A 20445-nucleotide genomic window follows, 5' to 3' on the forward strand; every position below is an offset into this window, starting at 1 on the left:
CAGCAAATTTGAGGAGGCTGAGAAGTTATGAATTCTACAACGGCACTACAAATCATTTCAAACTGGCTCTTTTGTGAAGTATCTTTATTACAGCAATGCTATCCAAAATGGCATTCCCATTCTACTTGTTCACTGGGTTAAAGAGGACAAAGCTCAGCCCTATTTCAGTGTTTCAGAGGGTGCAATAGTTTGAAAAATTACAGAAATTTTAGTGCTTCATTTCTTGGGTTAAAATCCAAAGCAGCATTTTCACTGGGACAAAAATCCCTCAATTCTTGTTTGGTTCTTAAATGGTATTTCCAAAGCAGCAGTGCAAAGTAGGTAAGTTACTACTTTATCCAGTAACTACTATAACATAGCACCAATCATTGTGATAGAAAGAAGACTAAGCACAGCCCAGGACCTGGTAAACCAGCAGAATGTGAAACACAGTCTGCAACAGAATATGGGTTGACACCTAAAACCCTGGAGCAGTGTGTTACTGTATATTGCTGTAGGACTGCATTCATTCACAACATGAAGCATGATTTTGATTAAGCTGAAGTATAAACCGGTGTAACAATCCATTTCAAAGGCTGCATGTGGATTACAGTATCAAGTACCCTTCGACGTAAGGTAGTTTTTCTCATATGTAGATTACAATACCGCTGCACTTTAAAGGTTATGTTTAGGGAACATTTGCTATCATGGTGTTGGTAGCAGTATCCACAAACTTGACTATACTGCTGGTCAGGAAACCTTGATATGGAACCAGAACAAAAAATTGTCTTCAGAGTTTCATTTGATTCAAACTCACCTACATTTAGGCCCTGTCCACACTATGCCTTTAAGTGCTAAATATGGCTAATGTCTACACCACGCAGCATTTAATACCACTCAAGAACCGGGCCCGAGACCACCTCAGGGGATAGCCTAGTCTCGACTCTGGTTCTAAATTAGATCACATCAGGTAGTGCGGTTTGTCAGAAGTGTGGACGCTGTAATAGCAAACTACATTTTTTGTTTATCTTCCAATATTCCAAAATGATTTCTGATATGTAACTATTCACAAACTACCATTTTCAACATCCTTAAATTTACAGTTTGGAGGTACTGTAGAGCTACAACTACGGTACAAAAAAAAAATCCATAATTTAAATTTAAAAAAAGGAAAAGGAAAAAAACACAAATTAAATCAAATAAATCTGATTTTATTTTTTTTTAAAAATCCAATGCGCTGCAAGGAACTGTAACCAAACTATTTTAATAGTGTTTGTATGCATTAAGTATGACTAAACATGAAACGGTACTTCAGCGTGGACGTTTTGAGCTGGATTAATTAAAATGCTTTTGAGTACGGTTCTCGAGATCGGTTATGTAGTGTGGACAGGGCCTTAGATTGGCACAATGTATAGGGAAAACATAATGAATAGCAACTTCTTCTCTGTATGGATGTTTATAAAGAAAAAAATGTAATTTCCCCTGCCTGGGAATCATTTCTCTCTCTTGGTGTACTTAAGTGTAATTAACTTTCAAAAGAAAACAGACTGTATTTAAGTGTTTTCTGTACTTTTCATGTTTCTGGGTATGCAGCCATGCTTTTTTTTATTGTTTTTAATTAAGGTCAAGTTTTATTAGGAGTTCTCCGTTTTCATAAATGTGATCGGCTGGACCTTTCGTCCAATAAACTAGGCTCTAGAGAACGACATGACTGTGGTTATAAATCTATCTTAGCTTCTGCAGCATGAACTCTATTAACCCCACAATTGCACTCAGCAAAAACATTTTGAGGTGTAATGCAATAAAGCTACTTTCACAGTGACCACTCTACTTACAGTATGAAATCAGACCAGCATTTTCCTTCTGGTAAATGGCCATTTTATGTTTAGTTTATGGCTCAGTTCTCTAAGCAAAAGGAAATGTGTAAAAGTACACAACAAATCTGGTCAAAACATGAAGGAATGTGTTTAGGAACAGAGTACCAGCGCCGTTTCCATTGATCAGCACTGCAGTGCAGTTAACAGCTCCACTCAGATTTAAACTAAAAGTATAGATCTTGCATATGTTACTGTTTCAACATGCTGTATCCCTACTACTGGTAGCAAACTACAAGAGGGCTTTTATACCAAAGAAATCCAAACCGTATCCCATCTATCTCTCTATCTATCTAGCTATATGTATATATATAATGTTCTATTTAAATACCTAACCTTTGTTCAGTATGAAAACAATAATTACATCAACAGCAACATTGACAATATTCCATTCAACTGTCACTGGAAACAATCAAAGATAATAAAACAAATTAGGTTGGAAACCCAACCATTGGGAAAATTGGGAGGTAAAACTTTTTACTATAGATTAATAAAATAACTTCTGAAATTGCAAAACACCCCTTTTTAGACTATTTTTACGTGGAAAATTCAAATTTCAAAAGGTTTTCTTGTCCTTATAGCTCAATAATCATTGACAAAATACAGTGCATGGCTGAGCATAATGCGTTATTCTTTGTACTTTATTAACGTCTTCGTATTTTACTAAATCAAGTTAATCACTAATAATAACACAGCAAGTGTACTGTGATGATGAAAGACGTGTGAATTAAGGGTGGACATGAAAGTCATTTACATTAAACCCCAACCTTTAGTGTACCACATCAATACATTTTATAGAGCATGATGTTACTGGAACTCAGTTCAAATGCAATCTGTTGTTCCAGTCAAATGGATTTGGGATGATTTTTACACTTATAATGCTACAGTTTTATTTATGTTTTTAATTAGGGATTTAACCAAATTTTCCTTAAAAATACAAACAAGGTATGCGACAAACTTAGATGCAGCAATTCATCTAGCCACACAGTTTAGATCAAATGAATAGTCCAGTTTTACATTTAGCAAAAATATTGAACACTCAAAACAGAGGCCATGTACAGTACCAAAGGACTGTGCATCCATTCACACCTCCAGAGAGTTACTCCAGGACAGGGATCTGATTGACTACTTAGCTAAACTCAACAGCATCCTTGATATTGGATTTGTAAGGTTGCTTTTTTATCAACAAGGTAAACAATATCTACACTGACTCACTGGCCTGTACTGCAGGATAAACACTTGCTTACGTATTGAAATTTCATTATAACAGTGAGGTTGGTTAATTCTTAAGTCCCTAATTAGGGCGTGCACAGCACACCAGTCATGCTGGGGAAGGGACAACAGCTGTTTGAGTCTGCTGGCTGTGCAGGTCATTTCCTTCAGATTTGTATGTCAAAGGAGTTCTGGGGTCTCATCCCGTTTATACCATCAATCTTAAATAATATACTGCATTACGCTCTAGATATGAAACTGAGGATTTTGGTTCACTGTTAAATATCATAAACTGAAATAACACGCTGGTCAATAAATCCATAAAATCTGTTTGCTAGCAAGGCAAGATTAGACATATACTGTATCCCCTTCCTTCTCTTACAGAATATAACTTACATTTTACTGTCATAGAATGTTATTAAAGTAGTGATTAGGTCTATTTGACACCAGGTAATTTTGCTGTTCCCCAAACTCAAATTTTCGGGTAAATGTATATAACAATACAATATTTTCTGCTGACACACAGTGAACATTATTGGAAAAATAGCAGCTAGTACTTAAATACATTAAAAAAAATATCTGTTACTCGTTTCAACAGATCGTGGGAAAGTTAATAAGTAACGATAGTGGGTAAGTTAATCTTACGGTAAGTAAATTCAGAGAACTGGGATAATGCTTACCGATCTCTGAACCAAATACCTGGTAAGTGAACATGCAAACCCATTGGAAATAAAACGTAAACCTCACTTGCTGCTAAAATATAAACACAAAGCTCCAGAACGAAAAACTTAAAATATGGCGTTGTTTGCAGCTTTCAGCGTAAGGACTACCCAGAGGAACTAGAGCCCAAAACAAAATCACCAGCAACCCACGCTGAATATAGAAATAGTAACAAGGTGGTATTTTTATAAAGTATTTTCACAAAATGAATTGGTTCAAGCTCAAAGGTCGTATGGCGGCTTCCCCCGAGTTAGCGTTTCCATCGACTAATTGCATTCGTCATACAGTTCATTTGACATTGATGTTAATAATACATACCAGGTGAAGTATCTCAGACACTGTACGTCCGGTAGTGAAACTGTAGTGATGATGATGATGATGATAACACAGCAACACCGTATAGCTTGTGATCATTCAAAACAAACCAGTGTTTATATTTTAATTAGAAAAAAAAAAGTCAAAATACCGATTCAGGTAAAAGAGGGACATCAACAACCACTCAACCCGTCCATTACATTTCCTGCTACAAGCAACACAGGCAGGCGATACTGCACGGGTGCGCGCACAGATCGCTGAGTCTCAATTTAAATTACACCGACAAAAAACCTAAACCCCAATAATGGAAAAACGTGCTTACCTCTTTGCCGTTAAGTTTAAATGCAAAGTTTTAAACCACAGTACTAAAAGGTGTTGATTATGGAGAGAAATGCCGTGAATGAACTTGTACGGCTTCCATTACTGAGACAGCCACTAACGCCGGGAATGAAGGCATTCAGGGACTGTCTCTGTTTTCGCACTTGTCATAAAAACGAAAGGATAACAAAGGAGAATCTTTTTGGAAACGTACGTTTCATCCAGCTTTAAACTAGGGCATAACCATAGCAAAGTGTACTAGTAAAGCACAGGCAAGCCTGGTGAAAATACAACTTGCGTGTTATAAGTATGGCAAAGGCACAATTGCTTATTGTGTCTTACAAGTGTCCATATAGGAGATGCATTTTAATTATTCTTTTGGATAAAAACTGATCCTGAATGCACATGGGGGCTTGTCATGATTTTAAATATTAATATAAACATTAATAATATTTTACTTTAAAAAAAACACCGTACTGTAAAGTACAGGCATAAGATAATCATACCATTAATGCAATCAAAAATATACATATTCAGCAATTTAATAAGCATTTCAGAAATGGGAATCCGCGTGCACTCTTGTGGACAAAGTAAAATGTGCCCCTTACATTTCAGTTGAAGTAGTTCGTGTGGGTGGTGCGCCATCTTGTGGCAGTAGGGAGTTTTCTTTTTTATATTCTGTTTCAAAACAAAATAATGTGACGAACCTTGGTTCCTGCAGGCATTGACATCTCACAGGCGGAGGCCGGACGGGAACACGGGACCTCCTTCTTGGAAGCACAGAGCCAATGCAACTGTACAAAATAGACCGGCTCCCTTGCAGGACCATATATCGGGCTTATATGTCTGTTTAGAATGCATCACTCTGACCCCTACTCCCGTACACGCTACAATACGTTTCATGCAGAGTTGAAAATAGTTAGTCACTATTTTAAGTTTGCGACCATTTAGTGTTTTGAATCGATGACAGATGCGGATATTGCGATTAAAGATAACCATTGGCCACCCACTGTCACTGAACATAACTGCAACAGGTTTTTATTTTTGTATTGTGCATTCCCTTAATGTCCCAAATCACCTTGACAATTTTATATTTTAGTCATAAACATTAGCTGTATTTAGATCCACCGCCATGTTATGCTTGTAAGAAAAATATATATTTCTCCCGGTGAACATTCTCAGTCTTAAAGTATTCCCCCATTGCCAGACGATGTATAATGTGGGAATTAAATATTATTTAACACTTTAAAAGGACATTAAAATTAAATAACAATAGTGATGACTTCAGCCGATGACATTCCCGCGGGAACTGATAACTCAGCGTTAAACCAAAAATCTTGTTATTTTGTAAAACTACAATTTTAAATTATAATAAATAAATAAATAAATAAATAAACAGATACACAGCTTTATGATTTTGACCTTTATTTCGATTATGTAATTACCTTTATTTATACAATTATTTTTTTCATGTTTACAATACTATATTAATGTTGTGTGTTTAGCTTCTTCAGATACAAGACATTGATTATTCAATTTTATTATTATTATTATTATTATTATTATTATTTAATTATTTATTTTTTATCATTTGGGATTGTAAAACACATTAAAAAAATCAACCACTAAGGGAGACTTCTGATCAGACAAAGTAAACCAGAAAAATGTCAGATTACCACCTACAATCTTGAGAATTCAAGACGTCAGGGCCAATACAATGTGTAAAAAGTCTTCTTTAAATTACAGCTTTCCATTACACAGCACGATTTACTTGTGTTTAAAACGTTCAAAACAAGAATAAAAAAGGTTACATTTGTGATAGACACCAAACTTAAAAAAAAAACACTTTTAATAATGGTATTTTATTAAATCGCCATACATATATCCAATTATTACAGAACAGTTTCAAGAAGACATTTTGTGACACCCTACTGCGTATGCATTGTATGATTATAAGAACATTAGAAATATTCCACAGGTCAGAAATTTTTTTGGGATGTTCCTTGTGCTTCAAGCGCTGCTACCTGGTAACCTATTCCATGCATTTACCTGTGCATGTCAATAGGGGGTGCTCGCATGGTGTTCACAGTCACGTGTACAGGCAGCACTGTTCTTGCTACAGTAGTTCTCAATGGGGGTCTAGATGTACGGGTACACGCCAGTCAAAGTGGAGTACTTTGATAAGCATCAGGACTGGTGTTCTGACATTAACAGGGTAACAGTGAGGAATGCAGCACAATTCTGTTCAATCTTCGTGCTTCTATCGTTATATTTCTATTCAAAGCTTTACTACAGTGTATACTATATTCTAATTATTATGCTTGATAAAGGCACATATATTTGCTTTAATAATGACCATATGATTATCCTGTGCAGAACATGACAACAATCAACAGAATCAACAGAAAGTGATTAGGTACTCAGGATAAGCCTGTACATCATTAAATATTACAAAGATTTTAGGTTTTGCCACATTGTCTGTTACACTGTCGTACAAATCAGCAGGATCTGCACTTTTGGAAGGGGGAACAATCATAGCAGCGTTTCCCTGGGAGAACACACCGGTGAGTACTCTGGCGAGATACATGTACTTGTTTCCTTGCAGATCAGGTACAGAGTAAGTGTTGTGTGCAGAGTAACTTGCATCAACTGCAAAATATGTTCCTTTTCCATGAAGTGCAGCTATACAGTAGAAAGATAAAATAGAAGGGTAAATAAGCAATTAAAAAAAAAAAAAATCCTTCACAAATTACTTTTTTCAAATAAATTAAAAATAAATATTTGGAAACAATATCTAAATATTATGTTTTAACTGTGGTAAATAATAACTGACAGTATATACACACACACACACACACACACACACACACACACACACACACACACACACACCAGTCCTTACTTTTCCTTATTTGTAATTTTTATTCTCCATTTATATTTTTTCAGTTGGTAAACTAATACATTTCAAAAGGAATAAGAAATTGTGCAAGGGGAGCAAAACTTTAACATTATTGAATGTTGAAAGTAACAGCTGGCAACATCTACATTACACTTTATACATCTTTAGTAAATTAAAATGAATAGAATGAGTAAATATATCTAAATTCTAAACTAACCCTCAAAGACTACAGATCCTGTTCTCAATTTAGTGCTGTGTAATAATTCTCAATTGCTGTTCCTAGCCAGATGTTTTGCTGAAAATCCTGGCCTGTCTGTCTGCACCTATGAAATAGTTTGAGGCCTCAGCTATTTCATTCAACACTGTAGCAGTGTGGTGTAGTGGTTAGGGGTCTGGACTATTGACCGGAGGGTCGTGGGTTCAATCCCCGGTGGGGGACACTGCTGCTGTACCCTTGAGCAATGTACTTTACCTAGATTGCTCCAGTAAAAACCCAACTGTATAAATGGGTAATTGTATGTAAAAAAAATAATGTGATATCTTGTAACAATTGTAAGTCGCCCTGGATAAGGGCGTCTGCTAAGAAATAAATAACAATAATATATATATGTATTTTTTACAGTATTGCACTTAATTGCAAAAATATCACTTGCATAAGTAGGCTGTTTTTAAATCCACAAGTATAGACTGTTATATCTTCAGTTATATTATTAAACGTGACACAACCAGTGATGTGGATATTCAGATTATACATAAACAATAAGAAATATAACTACCATTCTTTCCAGCAAAGCTCCGGTTAAACCCATTTGCATTGATTGCTCCTATTGTAGAGTCAGCTGTTCCATGGAATAATCGCATTTCATTATTAGCAGTTTTGTTCTTCATATCAAAAAACTGCTTTTTCATCTGGTAGCTCTTCCAATAACAGGGATTCTGGATTCTTTCAATCTAAAAGGAGAATATTGGCGAAGATATCATTCATACAAGTGCTATTCCTTTACTCCAGTTATGAAAGCACACAACCTTCTGCAAAAGTATCAGCGTACCTGTCACTTCTTTTAGACCACTGCAACACATGTTTAGCTTACTGGAACATATTTTTGGTGTAATAAGTCAAATGAAATAAAACTGATGCCCCTGGTTTGAAAAATAAACAGCTGCCCTAAATTAGTGTTTTGATCATTAGTCAGTGGCAAAACTTTTAATCAATGTCAAAAGGATCATTTGCACACACTCCTGTCACGCCCCTCCTCCACCAACCCCGCTGACTGATCCGCGTGTGCACCACCTGCTCACAGATGCACACAAACATCTTAGCACTCCACATGTTTCTGCTGCCGCTGAAACTGTCATCTAGGACCCTAAAAGTCTGGAAATATATTTTCAAATGGCTGCGAGTGCAGAGGTTTTCTATGCAGCTCCTAGATTTGAGAGCAGTTTGATATTACATAAAGAAAAGTAAAGCAGCAATGACTCAGAACCCGATATTCTTGTGATACATCAGAATCTGAAATGCTTTCCCTGTACCATGTCTTAATAAATACCTTCGAAATTCTGAAGTTCTGACAAGTCGCTGTAAATAAAAGTTCCACATCCTGGTATTCCTTTGACGTTGACTGTAGCTGTATCTGCAGACATGTTGACCCCTTCATATCATCCCAGTGACCTGGCAGGTTGTCTAAAGCACTGTCTGAAAAGGAGGATTGTACTGTAAAGTTAGACAACTATGCTTAAAATCCTCTTAGACCTTTTTTTTTATGATAATTGGAATTCAATGTGAATTATAGAATTTCAGTTTTAGATGATAAACACAGATAAGACAAGCTTACCTTCTGTCTTTGGAACTCGTTTTATCTGTGTGGATTTCTTATTTGCATCTAAAACAATATTTCGGTCCAGGAAAAACATCTTATTATTGATCTTAATCTTTTTTTCTTCGTTACCAAAAGCCCGTTCCAGTGTGAGGTTTGTGAGCTTGTCGAATGGCACATATTTGCTGCCCTTTTCATACTGCCATTCTACTATGCTGCTGATCAGTTCAGCGTCGCGCTTCTGGGTTTCCTCGTCTCTGATTTTTTTGATCATATCCTGGATTTCAGAGATTGCAGTCAGCACATCTCTTGAGAGCCCTCCCACTTGGATGTACGCCTCATAGTTAGTGCACTCAAGCTTTATGCTGATCTGGAGTTTTCTTTGAAGTGTTTTGATGGCATCACGTTCCTTGTCAGTGAATCTTCTGATCCACTCATCCTTAATCTTCTCTTCAACATGTTCTTTAACAATTAAATCTGTTAGCCAGGACTTGGCTCTTTCCACACTGCTTCTTGTTTCAGCACAGATATGCAAAACTGCTGGATCAATTTCTTCTCCTTCTAAAACAAACTCCTCATCAGGTTTTTCTTCTTTACCAGGCTTTCCAAAAATTAATGCTGTTTTGTATAAAAAAGGGGTAAAGGGGTGACTAAGTGACAAATACAATAAGAAAAAAAAACATTACTTAAGTTTATATGTAGCTGTGCCTCTATATCACAATATTTTTTGATAACTGAATGCAAAATTTGATCCACTAGCCAGAGAATCTTGAAAAATTAAAAAAAAAAAAAAACCACAACATTACTCAGTAAACAGGAAAGCATACAGTACCAATAACATAGTAAACTCCTATTCTGATGGGAATGTGAGATATGTTTGGATATCCCTGACATCCATCTCCAATCTATTTACTTTGCAGCTTTTATTAGTCAAGGATCTTACTTTCTCTCATTTGAATGTATATGATAAAGAGGTGGCAATTGGGTGGAAATCATAAATGAATGTGAGGCAGATTAATATTGCCCCTGGGCCTAGTGTTTGACGTATAGTACCTGTTCTAAACTGTGGTAGCATTTACTGTAAATTCAAATCAGTGCAAGAGATGTTTAGTACCTAAACCATTGTACGGGTAAAACTACGGGTAAAAAAGGGCTTTTTACGTACCAACATTGCGGTCCTATTTTAACGATCAGCTGCTGTTTTGATTAATTCAAGACTCTTTTACACATTTCATTAAAACAAAAAGTGGGAAGTTAGCATTGCATTTTTTTAAGCTCCATCAAACTAGCATGAAAAAAAACCAAGCTGATTCTATGAAAAGAATGAAATCAGTACTTACATTTGAATTTAGACATTAGCGTCTGAGGTTCCGGCAGTGCAGTTCCTTCTCTCTTCTGCATGCTTTTGTGAAACGCAGTTAGCATTTGAGTCTGGAAGATGATGATTCGAACACGTTTCACATACTCAGTTTGTTTCTTACTCACAAAGTCAACTACTGCATCAATCATTGCATCAGCTACTAAAGAAGGAGCTGCACCCCCCTGCCCTGTAAAACATAAAGCAAACACAACCACACAGTTTTCCAACAATAACTGACAAGAATGTATGTTTATTTAAAGGAGGAATGCCCTTTTTTACTCCTCGCTAAGATGTTTGCAATCACTCTGAATGGCTCTTTTGCTATAATTTGTTACAGATTTTTATTTTTATTTTTTTTTCCGTTGCCTAATCTTTTTTCAGAATTATATTTGATTGGAATTTATTTAAACAAAGACACACAACCTGTTACCTAATCTAACTGTCTGTCATCGTGTTATTTGTCATGTTTTTGCTCAGGAAATGATGTGATATTGTGATCTTTCAACTTCACCGGTTTCTATACTGTACCATGAAGCAGGTGGAGTCAAACAAGACTATGTCCAAAGCGAGCCAGGGCCATACAAAGACCATTTTACCTTTTGAGTCCATGCAACTTAATTCCTGAAAATATGTATGTCTCTAGAACACTACATGAATTTTTTTTTTTTCTCTTGAAATCCTTCCTAGTTACATGATGCAAAATTAATAACACGTGTTAAGAATGATCTGCAGCTGAAAGATTTCAAGTTTTTCCTTATTTCATTTTTTTTTCTGTATTGTTTTGAGACATACCTGTTCCGAGAGCAGGCAGGGCTACGGACGTGAATGTGTTCTGGTCACACAGCTGAAGAACCTCCTTCACAGTACTCCGGATGTTGTTGGGATCGTTTTGTCCAACAATGTGAATGATGTTGCGACACTGCAAATTTCCAGGTTGGGTAATTATTATCCCTTTATGTGGCTGTGCCCCTAAAAAACGAAGGCAAAAGTCAGGCAGAATTAAAGAATTAAAAAAAAAAAAAAAAACGCTGTTGGCAATGTTAAAATAAGAGTGGCACGCAATGCCTACCTAATTGTATACAGTCAAACTGAACAAGCTGGCCAGCTGCATCTAGAATTGCCTTGGATACCCCTAAAAAGAATTTGAAAAAGGTTAAATACAATATACTGTAGATTTCCCTTTCAATTATTGAAGTCACAGTCATAATGTCTAAATAAACAAATAAACAAATAAACAAATAATAATAATGTATATTCCTCACATTGCTAATTCCGTCACAGTTTTGGACAACAAACAAAATGTTTTCTGCTCAATTGCATTTGTAACTGCTACAAAATCACTGGTTAGCATTTGTGAAATAACGTGTCAGGCCTACCTGCATTGAGAGTAAACGTGTCATTAGAGGAGTTTACAATAACATCAGTGGTTTCCTTTGTGATATCGCCTGTTAACACGTCCAGTTTTAGGGCTCCGATTGACATTGTATATACACCTAAATTTGGTGACATGACTTTGCCAAAGAAAGCTGAGGGGAATAGAAAATGCATGCCATTCTCAAACATATATTATCAGTATTCCACTTCTAGAATTTTAAGATAAGAACTCATATAGATCTGTAATAAAGACAAATAAATATAACACATTGGGTTATATTTTAATCATCAGAAGGTGATTTTAATATGTTAGGGCTGAATCTAGTAGTAATATATATATATTTACCAGTGATTATGTTCTAATGTATATTGAAAAACATACAAAATCCAAAAATATTACCTGCCCCAGGTTGAGCTGATTCTGCAGGGTGTATCACCTTCTTATTTTTGAATTCAGCAATAAATGCCTGGCAGAAAAAAAATGATGGAAACTCACAAACTGAGGATCATCACTGGAAGCTGGAAGCAATATAACCAGGAGAAGGTTGCCTGGTCCCAGTGCAGTAACAATAACCTCTGGTCAGCTATTACTGCTAAACTCTATCAACATTGCACACCCTTACACAGGTGTAGGAAGGATCCAGCTGAATAGGAAACATAACTCCACTCAAAATGGCTGAACAGTAATCTAATATACCAATACGTATATCGAAGTTAGATTTGATTTATTTTTCATTAAAAGACTGACAGGTTGACTTGATCCACATGTTGCATTCTATTAGAGCATGTGCAGCACCCTGTGTGGAATTCCCTCTAGAATTAAGAAGCTGGTGCAATCCAAGGAGAGTCCGTAAAGTTCTCGAATAGATTGCCTGGCAGCATGTATAAAGATATTACAAGCCATGTTGCTATAAAAGAACGCTGTATGTAAAGAAAATAATGTTTTAACAGCCAATAAAGCATGTATTTTTTTTTTTTTATTGAAAACGTTTTTCTTAATGCAAAATATCCACGGCTTGCCCTTTTGGTTTAATCTATTTCAAGGATGGGAATGTCTTCCATAGCACAATGAGCAGATGGAATTGCACGATAATTGTATTAGCTATAAATCCTTTTTAAATGAAAAAATACCTGAACTGCTTGAGTATCACTGTGGTGCACCAGAAAAACAACCTCTTGAAGGTGCTTTGGGTTCCATTTACTGCTGAACTTCAACACTTGTTCCATCATGACTGAGGCTACCAAGGGTTTTGGAAACCCCAAATTGCCTGTTCCAATGGCAGGGAAGGTGATTGAAGTTTGATGCAGCTTTTCAGCTTCTTGTAGACACTCTTTAATGATACCTTTCAAAATCTGGAAATATAAGATTATATATATATATATATATATATATATATACACTGTATATATATATATATACACACACACACACACACACATATACATACAGGTATGGCCAAAAGTTTTGTATCACCCTATAGAATTTAACTTTTTGAATAATGTTACGTGAAGATATTGAATTACATATTGCTTTGTAGTTTTCTATATATTTAAAGAAAAACGGACACAAATTAAAAAATGTGACATTTTGAAATCCAACATGAAATGTTGTACTTCTAGTATGGCTTCTGGTATATATATTTTGCACTATATATATATATATATATATATATATATATATATATATATATATATATATATATATATAGTGGTGCCCAAAAGTACTGACACCCTCCATATTTTCAAAGCAAAATGCAGTAATTCACATTGGTATATGTTACCATATAGAGAAATTATGAAATATTTTATAAAACTTAATTTGAAATTGCAAAGCTATTTTAGAAGTATAACAACTTAAAAAAAGTTGATAAACTATTTACTTTACTAATTGTACAATGCAAGACGCCATAGGAAACAGGGTTTCATATAGCTGTTCTAACTGAATTGAAAGAAAAGGCTTGGAAAACATGGATGGGGTTACCTGCTGTGCATTGCCTGTCCCTTGATCCCATGGTGGAGAAACAGCATTAAACACCAAATTACATTCCAAATGACATCCCTTTGTCCTCAGTATCATTCCAAGACCTGGTTTTAACCCCATTGCCTCTTCCTTAACAAGAGACTGGAGTTCCAGACCAGCAGCCTGTAGAATAGCTTGAGAAACAGCACCTTTGCTGAGGTCCAAGTCTTCAGAGATGGTATTAACTACAACATTAGTCTGCAAGTTAAAAAGACAACAACAACATAAACTGCAGATTAAGAAAGGGTTTGTTAAGGTTATGTTGTAGCTTTTGATGAAATGCACATATTCCAATTAATTTATAATCATTCTAGTTGTTTGTACTGGACATTCTAGGTTTCCCTGGGGTGTACAGGATAAAGAATGTTTTATTACATTTTCACTGTAAGGTTTTTATTTTTTTTTCAAACTGTACATTATGGGGTGTATAATCCCCTCCCACACTCTCAAAAAAACAAACATAGAAAACCAAACAAACGACAAGGTTTCCCATGTTTCTGCCCATATTAATCCTGTACAAATTGCTCCATCCCTAGACGTAATTGCAGATCACTTACAGTTGTATCTTGGATGTTTCCTTTCCTTAGGATGATGGTCAGTTTTTCTTTTGTTTGGATGGTCTCCAGTCCTTCAACTTGTTTTTTGAATTTTCTTTTTTCGGTAGCTGGTTTCACCGACGCTGCTCTTACTTGTGGTTCACGGTCAGCAAATATTTTTTTGACAGCAAGAGTCATGGCATGGACTGTTCTGTCATCATTGTTAACCAGATGTATCTTCTTCAGAGTTCCCCCTCCAAGGGCATCTTCACAATGATCCCGTACAGATTTTGCAATTGTTTCTGCACAGTGTGTTAAGGGAAATCCAAATATTCCTGAGCTGATAGCTGGAATGGCTATAGAGGTGCAGTTTTTTGTTTCTGCCAGGTTCAGGCTTTCCTTCACAGCCCTCTTTAAATTAAACTCTGCTTTCTGAGCTTCTGCAGCATTCCACCTGGGACCAACAGCATGAATCACGTACTTACATCGAAGATTCCCCGCCTTTGTTATAACTGCCTGACCAGGTTTCAATAGTCCATTTGCCCTTATATAGTGGTCACACACTGTTTGTAGCTCTGGTCCTGCTGCTTTAAGGAGAGCTCCTGCAAGACCCCCCAAGTGCTTCAGGTCTTCATTGGATGCATTGACTACAATATCTACAGGACATTGGCAGATGTCAGCTTTATAAACAGATATTACCACCCCCCCAGACAGCTTCACCTGGCAAGCAGACTGATCCGACTCCTCATCTTCTTCCCAAGAGTCATTGCCCTGAAGCACCACAATACAGTTATGTTCCCGCATGGCTAGGGAAATATACATGTTGCTCTGTTCTTGGAAAAACTTCTTTGCCCCGGGCTTATCGATTCTCAACATGTCAGCATGGAGAGATGCAACTATCTTTTCAAACAACTTCTTCATTTCCAAAACGTAAACCCTTGGACCGTCCAGTTTGATTTTTGGTTTGCTTGTCTGAAACTCAATTCTCACTTTCCCTATGTGTGTATTCGTCATCCACAAATTGTTTTTTCTGTCTTTTATGAACTTGATGACTGCGTTGGAATGAACTTTAATAACTTCTTCGATGTGAGAGTTTTGGTTGACAAAGTCAGACAGCAGTTCACAAACATGCTTCACACGATCACAAAAGCCGGCAATGACAATTTGCTCATTTAAGACTTTTATTACCATGGTTATTTTGGGGATGTTGTAGGCCTTGTCAAGAGAAACAATTAACTGCTTGTACTCTTCTTTCTTGATCACATTGCTGTCTTCTACTTCAATGCACTGAAAACCTAGAACTTTCCGAATTTGCTTTTCGGCTTCAATAAAAGCCCCAGTTGTGTTTCCTATGATAAAAACAACACTTTCAAGAGTCTCAAACATTGCGTTGATGCCATTTGCAGTAAAGATGCAGTATGATAGGTCCTCGTTATCCACTTTACTAAGAAAGCTGACAATATGAGGGTTGAGCTCAACTTGCTTCCTCTCCATGTGCATTATTGCTTCCAGTACTTTGCTCTTGATACTGAAAACCTCGGCCGCTAAACCAGAAAGGATCAGACTCTTTACTTCTGGTTTGTAAGCTAGCTTGAGCTCTGGATGATCCTTCATGGTATTCTCCTGAAGTCGATCGTGCTTCAGTATGTTATACATGGCCGGTACCACAGCAACCTTCTCTGTCACGCTATTCCGTTCCCTTTCAATTCGTTTAGTGGCTTTGTCCACAATCTCAGTCAGAACCCGCTGTAATCTGTCAACATCCTCTGCCATTCCTGCTATTATGACTTTCCCCAGGACCATGTCCGGTACAAGGATTACAGCATCTGTCATGACACTGCGAACTTCCATTTCACATATTTTCCAGACTGAAGAATTTATATGGCATTCAAAGGACTTGTACTTGGACATAGCATTTGAAAACACACTTGAAGCATCATCCTTCCAGGCATTGATATGCTTAGCAGTCAAGGACTTTTGCTTCAAAAAGGCAGGAGAGGGGCTGATTTTTGCTACCGGACCTGTGCAGTCTAGTTCACAGAAATACTTTGCCATGGTTTCTGTTAGAATTGTAATGTGTTTGTTATTTGTGTGTAGAAACTTCCAAACACAGGAATCAATATTCTCAGTAAACGGGTCTGGCAGCTTCCACATTGGTCTCTCTTTCCCGTACAAAGCTGTGCCCAAAGAATCATAATAGGGATACACCTTTACAGTTGCATTGTTGATTGTGTGGGCTTTCTTTCTTACAGTCTCAGGCACTAGAAAATAATAAAGAAATACAAATAAAATAATGCAAGTTTTTTCCTAATTTACTGATTCACTTTTTATAAAGGTACACAAAATCAATAGCCATTTCTAACTCAATAGCACTGCCTTTGAAATATTTGCATATAGTGAATGAAAGTATAAGAACAAGCAAAGAACCAAAATGTAGATAAAAAGAGATGACACGAGTGCTGATGTGTGATATCATTACCTCTATGATCCTGAAAGGAGATAATTGCTGACTGTTCTTTAGGAAGCATTTTAATGCCGTCAACTTCTCCGCCTCCATTCTGTGTCCGTTCAAAGTACAAATGAAGCAGGTCTTCACTGACATTCGGCGATAGGTTTTCCACTTTGACACTTCTTGTTAGTTCAAGGGGTTTTGCAGCCAGTTTGTTTTGATGAAACCTCTTGTTTTTGATGCATTCCTCAAGAAATACCAGTACATCTAGAAATTAAACAGACAATTAGGGATATATAGGAAAGTATATCTGTTTCTTAGGAGGGTCCCCATTAAGTGCTGTGTCGTTCTCTGCTCTGTCATGGGTTTGAAGAGACAAATCAGCCTCAACGTAGTTCAGTGACCCCTACTGGTGTCCAGCTCCAACTGCAGCCTGGCAACTTCACTCTATAGGTTAGGCCAGTGAAAATAGCTGATTGGCTTGACGACGATAACTAATATTCTGTCCTGCTGATCAGTAAGTGGGTTGCAGCGTTGAGACGACATTTGAATATGGCATATTGTCTAAAGATGTTTTTCTATTAATGAATATTCATCTATAAAAGTATATGGATCTCTAAACATTCTGCAAATTGTACCCAGTGTTATTTTTTACATTTTTTTTTATAAAAATGTGCACGTTAAAGAACAGAGATCAATCAGAAATCATCAACCTGCAGTTCAAGCCCTTACGCTGCATACATACCATTGCTGTTTTTGAAGGACACAACAGCTTTGTTTATTTCATAAATTATTTCAAAACTGAAATCCCCTTTATCTTCTGATAAGCTAGAGATATTCTCCACCATCATTCCTAGAACTTCCTTTGTTATATTCTCCTGGACATTTTCCAGCACAACTGAAGTGCTCTCTGCGATATCTTGACAGTCTCCAACTTCAGACTTTCCTTCACAGACTGACACATCCTGTAATGCTCTACTCGAGTGGTCCACAGCATCTTAAGAGAACACAGAGGTTATCTAAAATTACAAAGCTTGAATTGCTGATGATTAAAAACATAACAATTAAAGTTCATTAAATATGTTATATACACTTTAATTGACAAGGAATATTTTACCTTTTGTCCACAAATCAAAATAAACAACAATCTGATTTTAAGTTCTGGCACCTGCAGAGTTTCTTAACAGCTAATGGAGTTATACTTTTTGAGACTAAATGGAAGTATATTTATCTAAATGGAAGTATATACATCTATTAAACATGGTATATATTGATAATATTAAAATATATGCTGTAAAAAGACAGTGTCTTATTGAGCTCCCTGTACTTTCTTTTTTATATCCTTTTTTAATTATTTATTTGACAATAACAGCTGTCTGCATGTTTTAGCCAAACAGAGATCACTTTGATCCATTAAACTGAAATCCAAAATATGCAACAAATGAGGAAGATCAGCGAGCCAGACAGGTTTCAGCTTTTCCAGTCGTGTGTAAGTCATAACTGGTCAACATTAAAGCCCTGAGTGCTCAATAGCTAAGCTAAAATGTGAACGCGGGACTTGTTCGAACAAATCTAGACATTTTAAATGGTTGTGCTGGTAACACTGCACCCCCTGCAGGCTGTATAGTGAAACTGGTATTTCTGTTACTGAGTCTATAGTCATTCATTCTATCACTTTTTTTTCAGGTGGGGTGAGTAGTAAATCATTCTGATTTTAAAATATCTGAGCAATATATTGTTTTTAAACAAACAAACAAACAAACAATACTCTCATGAGTAATCTGGGATTTGGGTATTGTACATTTGTCCAACAGCTTTTTTGGAGACGTGGGGCAAAGAACAGCATGGATTGTGTTAGATACAGCTATTGGGTTTTACAGTTAACATAATAAATAGTCCAATACCTTGTTCTTGTGGATCAATTGGTTCTTTCCCCTAGAAAACAAAATACAAATATTATATATATATATATATATATATATATATATATATATATATATATATATATATATATATATATATATAAACCTTTTTTTGTTACAGGACAAAAAAACAAAGTAGCCTTTTGTTGCTTGTTCAAAATGTAAAATACTTTGTATTTCAAATGTGAACTTCTTATTCATTGGGTATAATAATTCAGAGGGCTAAGAGTTTCTCCGAGATGTATACTTACAGGCTGTGGAGAAGTTCCTGCCTCTCCTGGGTCCTCCGGCACTCTGACTGTCAGCTTCACTGTTTCTTTTTCTAAATTCAGCTCATGGCTTTGTTTCTCAAGGACTCCTTTCCTTGCTAAGAAAAATGGAGGGAGCTTTAAATTCACTAACCTCATCTCCCATTTTAAAATGAATTCCATTTTACATGATTTTATATATATATATATATATATATATATATATATATATATATATATATATATATATATATATATATACACACACAGTTATTTTCAGACTGATTTACTGTGCATATTTGCTATAATATAACGCAGTGATTAGAACCACACCAGTACAAATTCTACTGACAGTAAGAAGCTCCCAAAAGACTGCTGGCAGTAGTTTATATTTATAATTATATTTTATTGACTTTAAGTTTAGAGAAACGTGAAATGGGGTGTTGTATTAAGAATGTGTTTTGTGCAGCTAGTACTGGCAACCGCGGAAACAGCAATACAAACGCCACTAGCCCAGTAACGTCATCTGTCATAAACATAATACAAAGGTCTGAATGTTCAGGGCGCTGAACAGTTTACCGTGCCAGTAATTCGTCTGGGATTTTTTTTTTTTTTTGGTCGCGTAAATCGGTGAATATAGACTAACCCTCACCCTTAACCTAACCTTAGATTCGGCCAAAACAAAACTTGGCGAAAGTGCGTAAGACGAATCGCGAGACCACCAGATTTCAGGTAGTAAAAACTGGTTTCCATAGGGCATTGAATTCTGCATAACACCGGTGTGAGTCATCCGAGAGGGTGGCGCAACTCGGTGTTGTTAGGTTAATAAGAGAAATACCAATCTCTACATTTAAATGCTTTTTATTTACTGTATATTTAAGTGTTTTCTCTTCAGGAGCACAACGTCAAAAACAAAGAGTCTTTAATTCAACACTTCCCCATAGAGATAGCAAATATATATTTAGAACCAAATATTTAACAATTCCACTCAGAGAAACGTGCAAGACTACTGAACTGTACATAAAAACCAGTAAACACATGATTACGTACTGTCCTCAGTTTTAAACCAGACTGTTGCTTGACTGCTGTCGAAATCCTCATATTCCACATGACAGTCGCCTCCCTTAGACCTCTTCTTACTCTGGAAGTAGATCTGAAGTTTGTTTTTTATTATTTTAGCAACGTTTGGGGTCCAATCCCCCTCCACTAGCAGGGGATAAGGATAGCACTCCGCCATCGTCTCTCTACAAACCCCAAATGCAGTCCAGACTTCCCAGTTCCAATTACACTTCTAAGTTTCACTTTTGTTTTTTCTGAAATGGTCACGTCACGAATACGCCATTTGCACAGATACATAAAGACAATTTGGCAGGATTTGCATAATGGGTGTTGGAGGATATGTTAT

The 20445-nt window shown here is 36.3% G+C and overlaps 2 protein-coding genes across 6 annotated transcripts in view; both read right to left on the reverse strand.

Moving 5' to 3' along the window:
• mgat5 (alpha-1,6-mannosylglycoprotein 6-beta-N-acetylglucosaminyltransferase) overlaps window positions 1–5218 on the reverse strand; it is an 80021-nt gene extending 74803 nt beyond the window's left edge. The window contains exon 1 of one of the 5 annotated variants that reach the window (XM_059032388.1): window positions 5126–5218. The gene's annotated coding sequence lies outside the window, so the exon portion shown is untranslated. Of the gene's footprint in view, window positions 1–3745; window positions 3769–4103; window positions 4366–4422; window positions 4582–5026; window positions 5084–5125 lie in introns of those variants that run through there. The other 4 variants (XM_059032387.1, XM_034012731.3, XM_034012739.3 and 1 more) reach the window with 4 other exon arrangements.
• Window positions 5219–6249: 1031 nt separating this feature from the next.
• Window positions 6250–20336, reverse strand: LOC117407855 (protein mono-ADP-ribosyltransferase PARP14-like). Its single transcript, XM_034013091.3, has 17 exons — window positions 20091–20336; window positions 19044–19159; window positions 18775–18805; window positions 17616–17867; window positions 16901–17137; window positions 14443–16682; window positions 13847–14083; window positions 12997–13218; window positions 12266–12332; window positions 11868–12017; window positions 11561–11623; window positions 11284–11460; window positions 10472–10678; window positions 9150–9749; window positions 8865–9010; window positions 8094–8268; window positions 6250–7100 (listed from the first exon to the last, which is right to left on the reverse strand). The coding sequence occupies exons 1-17, from the start codon at window positions 20275–20277 to the stop codon at window positions 6817–6819; spliced, it is 5391 nt and encodes a 1796-aa protein (XP_033868982.2). The 5' UTR covers window positions 20278–20336; the 3' UTR covers window positions 6250–6816.
• Between the last annotated feature and the right edge of the window lie 109 nt (window positions 20337–20445).

Source organism: Acipenser ruthenus, chromosome 10, assembly GCF_902713425.1.
Source record: "Acipenser ruthenus chromosome 10, fAciRut3.2 maternal haplotype, whole genome shotgun sequence".
NCBI lineage: Eukaryota > Metazoa > Chordata > Actinopteri > Acipenseriformes > Acipenseridae > Acipenser > Acipenser ruthenus.

Bases quoted from the DNA above. Each gene is read 5' to 3' on its own strand.
- LOC117407855 (XM_034013091.3), bottom strand. From the start codon at position 20,277: ATGGCGGAGTGCTATCCTTATCCCCTGCTAGTGGAGGGGGATTGGACC. The intron at 19,160-20,090 runs GTACGTAATCAT...CATTTTTCTTAG, and splicing joins CTGGTTTAAAACTGAGGACA to CAAGGAAAGGAGTCCTTGAG. The intron at 11,624-11,867 runs GTAGGCCTGACA...AATTCTTTTTAG, and splicing joins CACGTTTACTCTCAATGCAG to GGGTATCCAAGGCAATTCTA.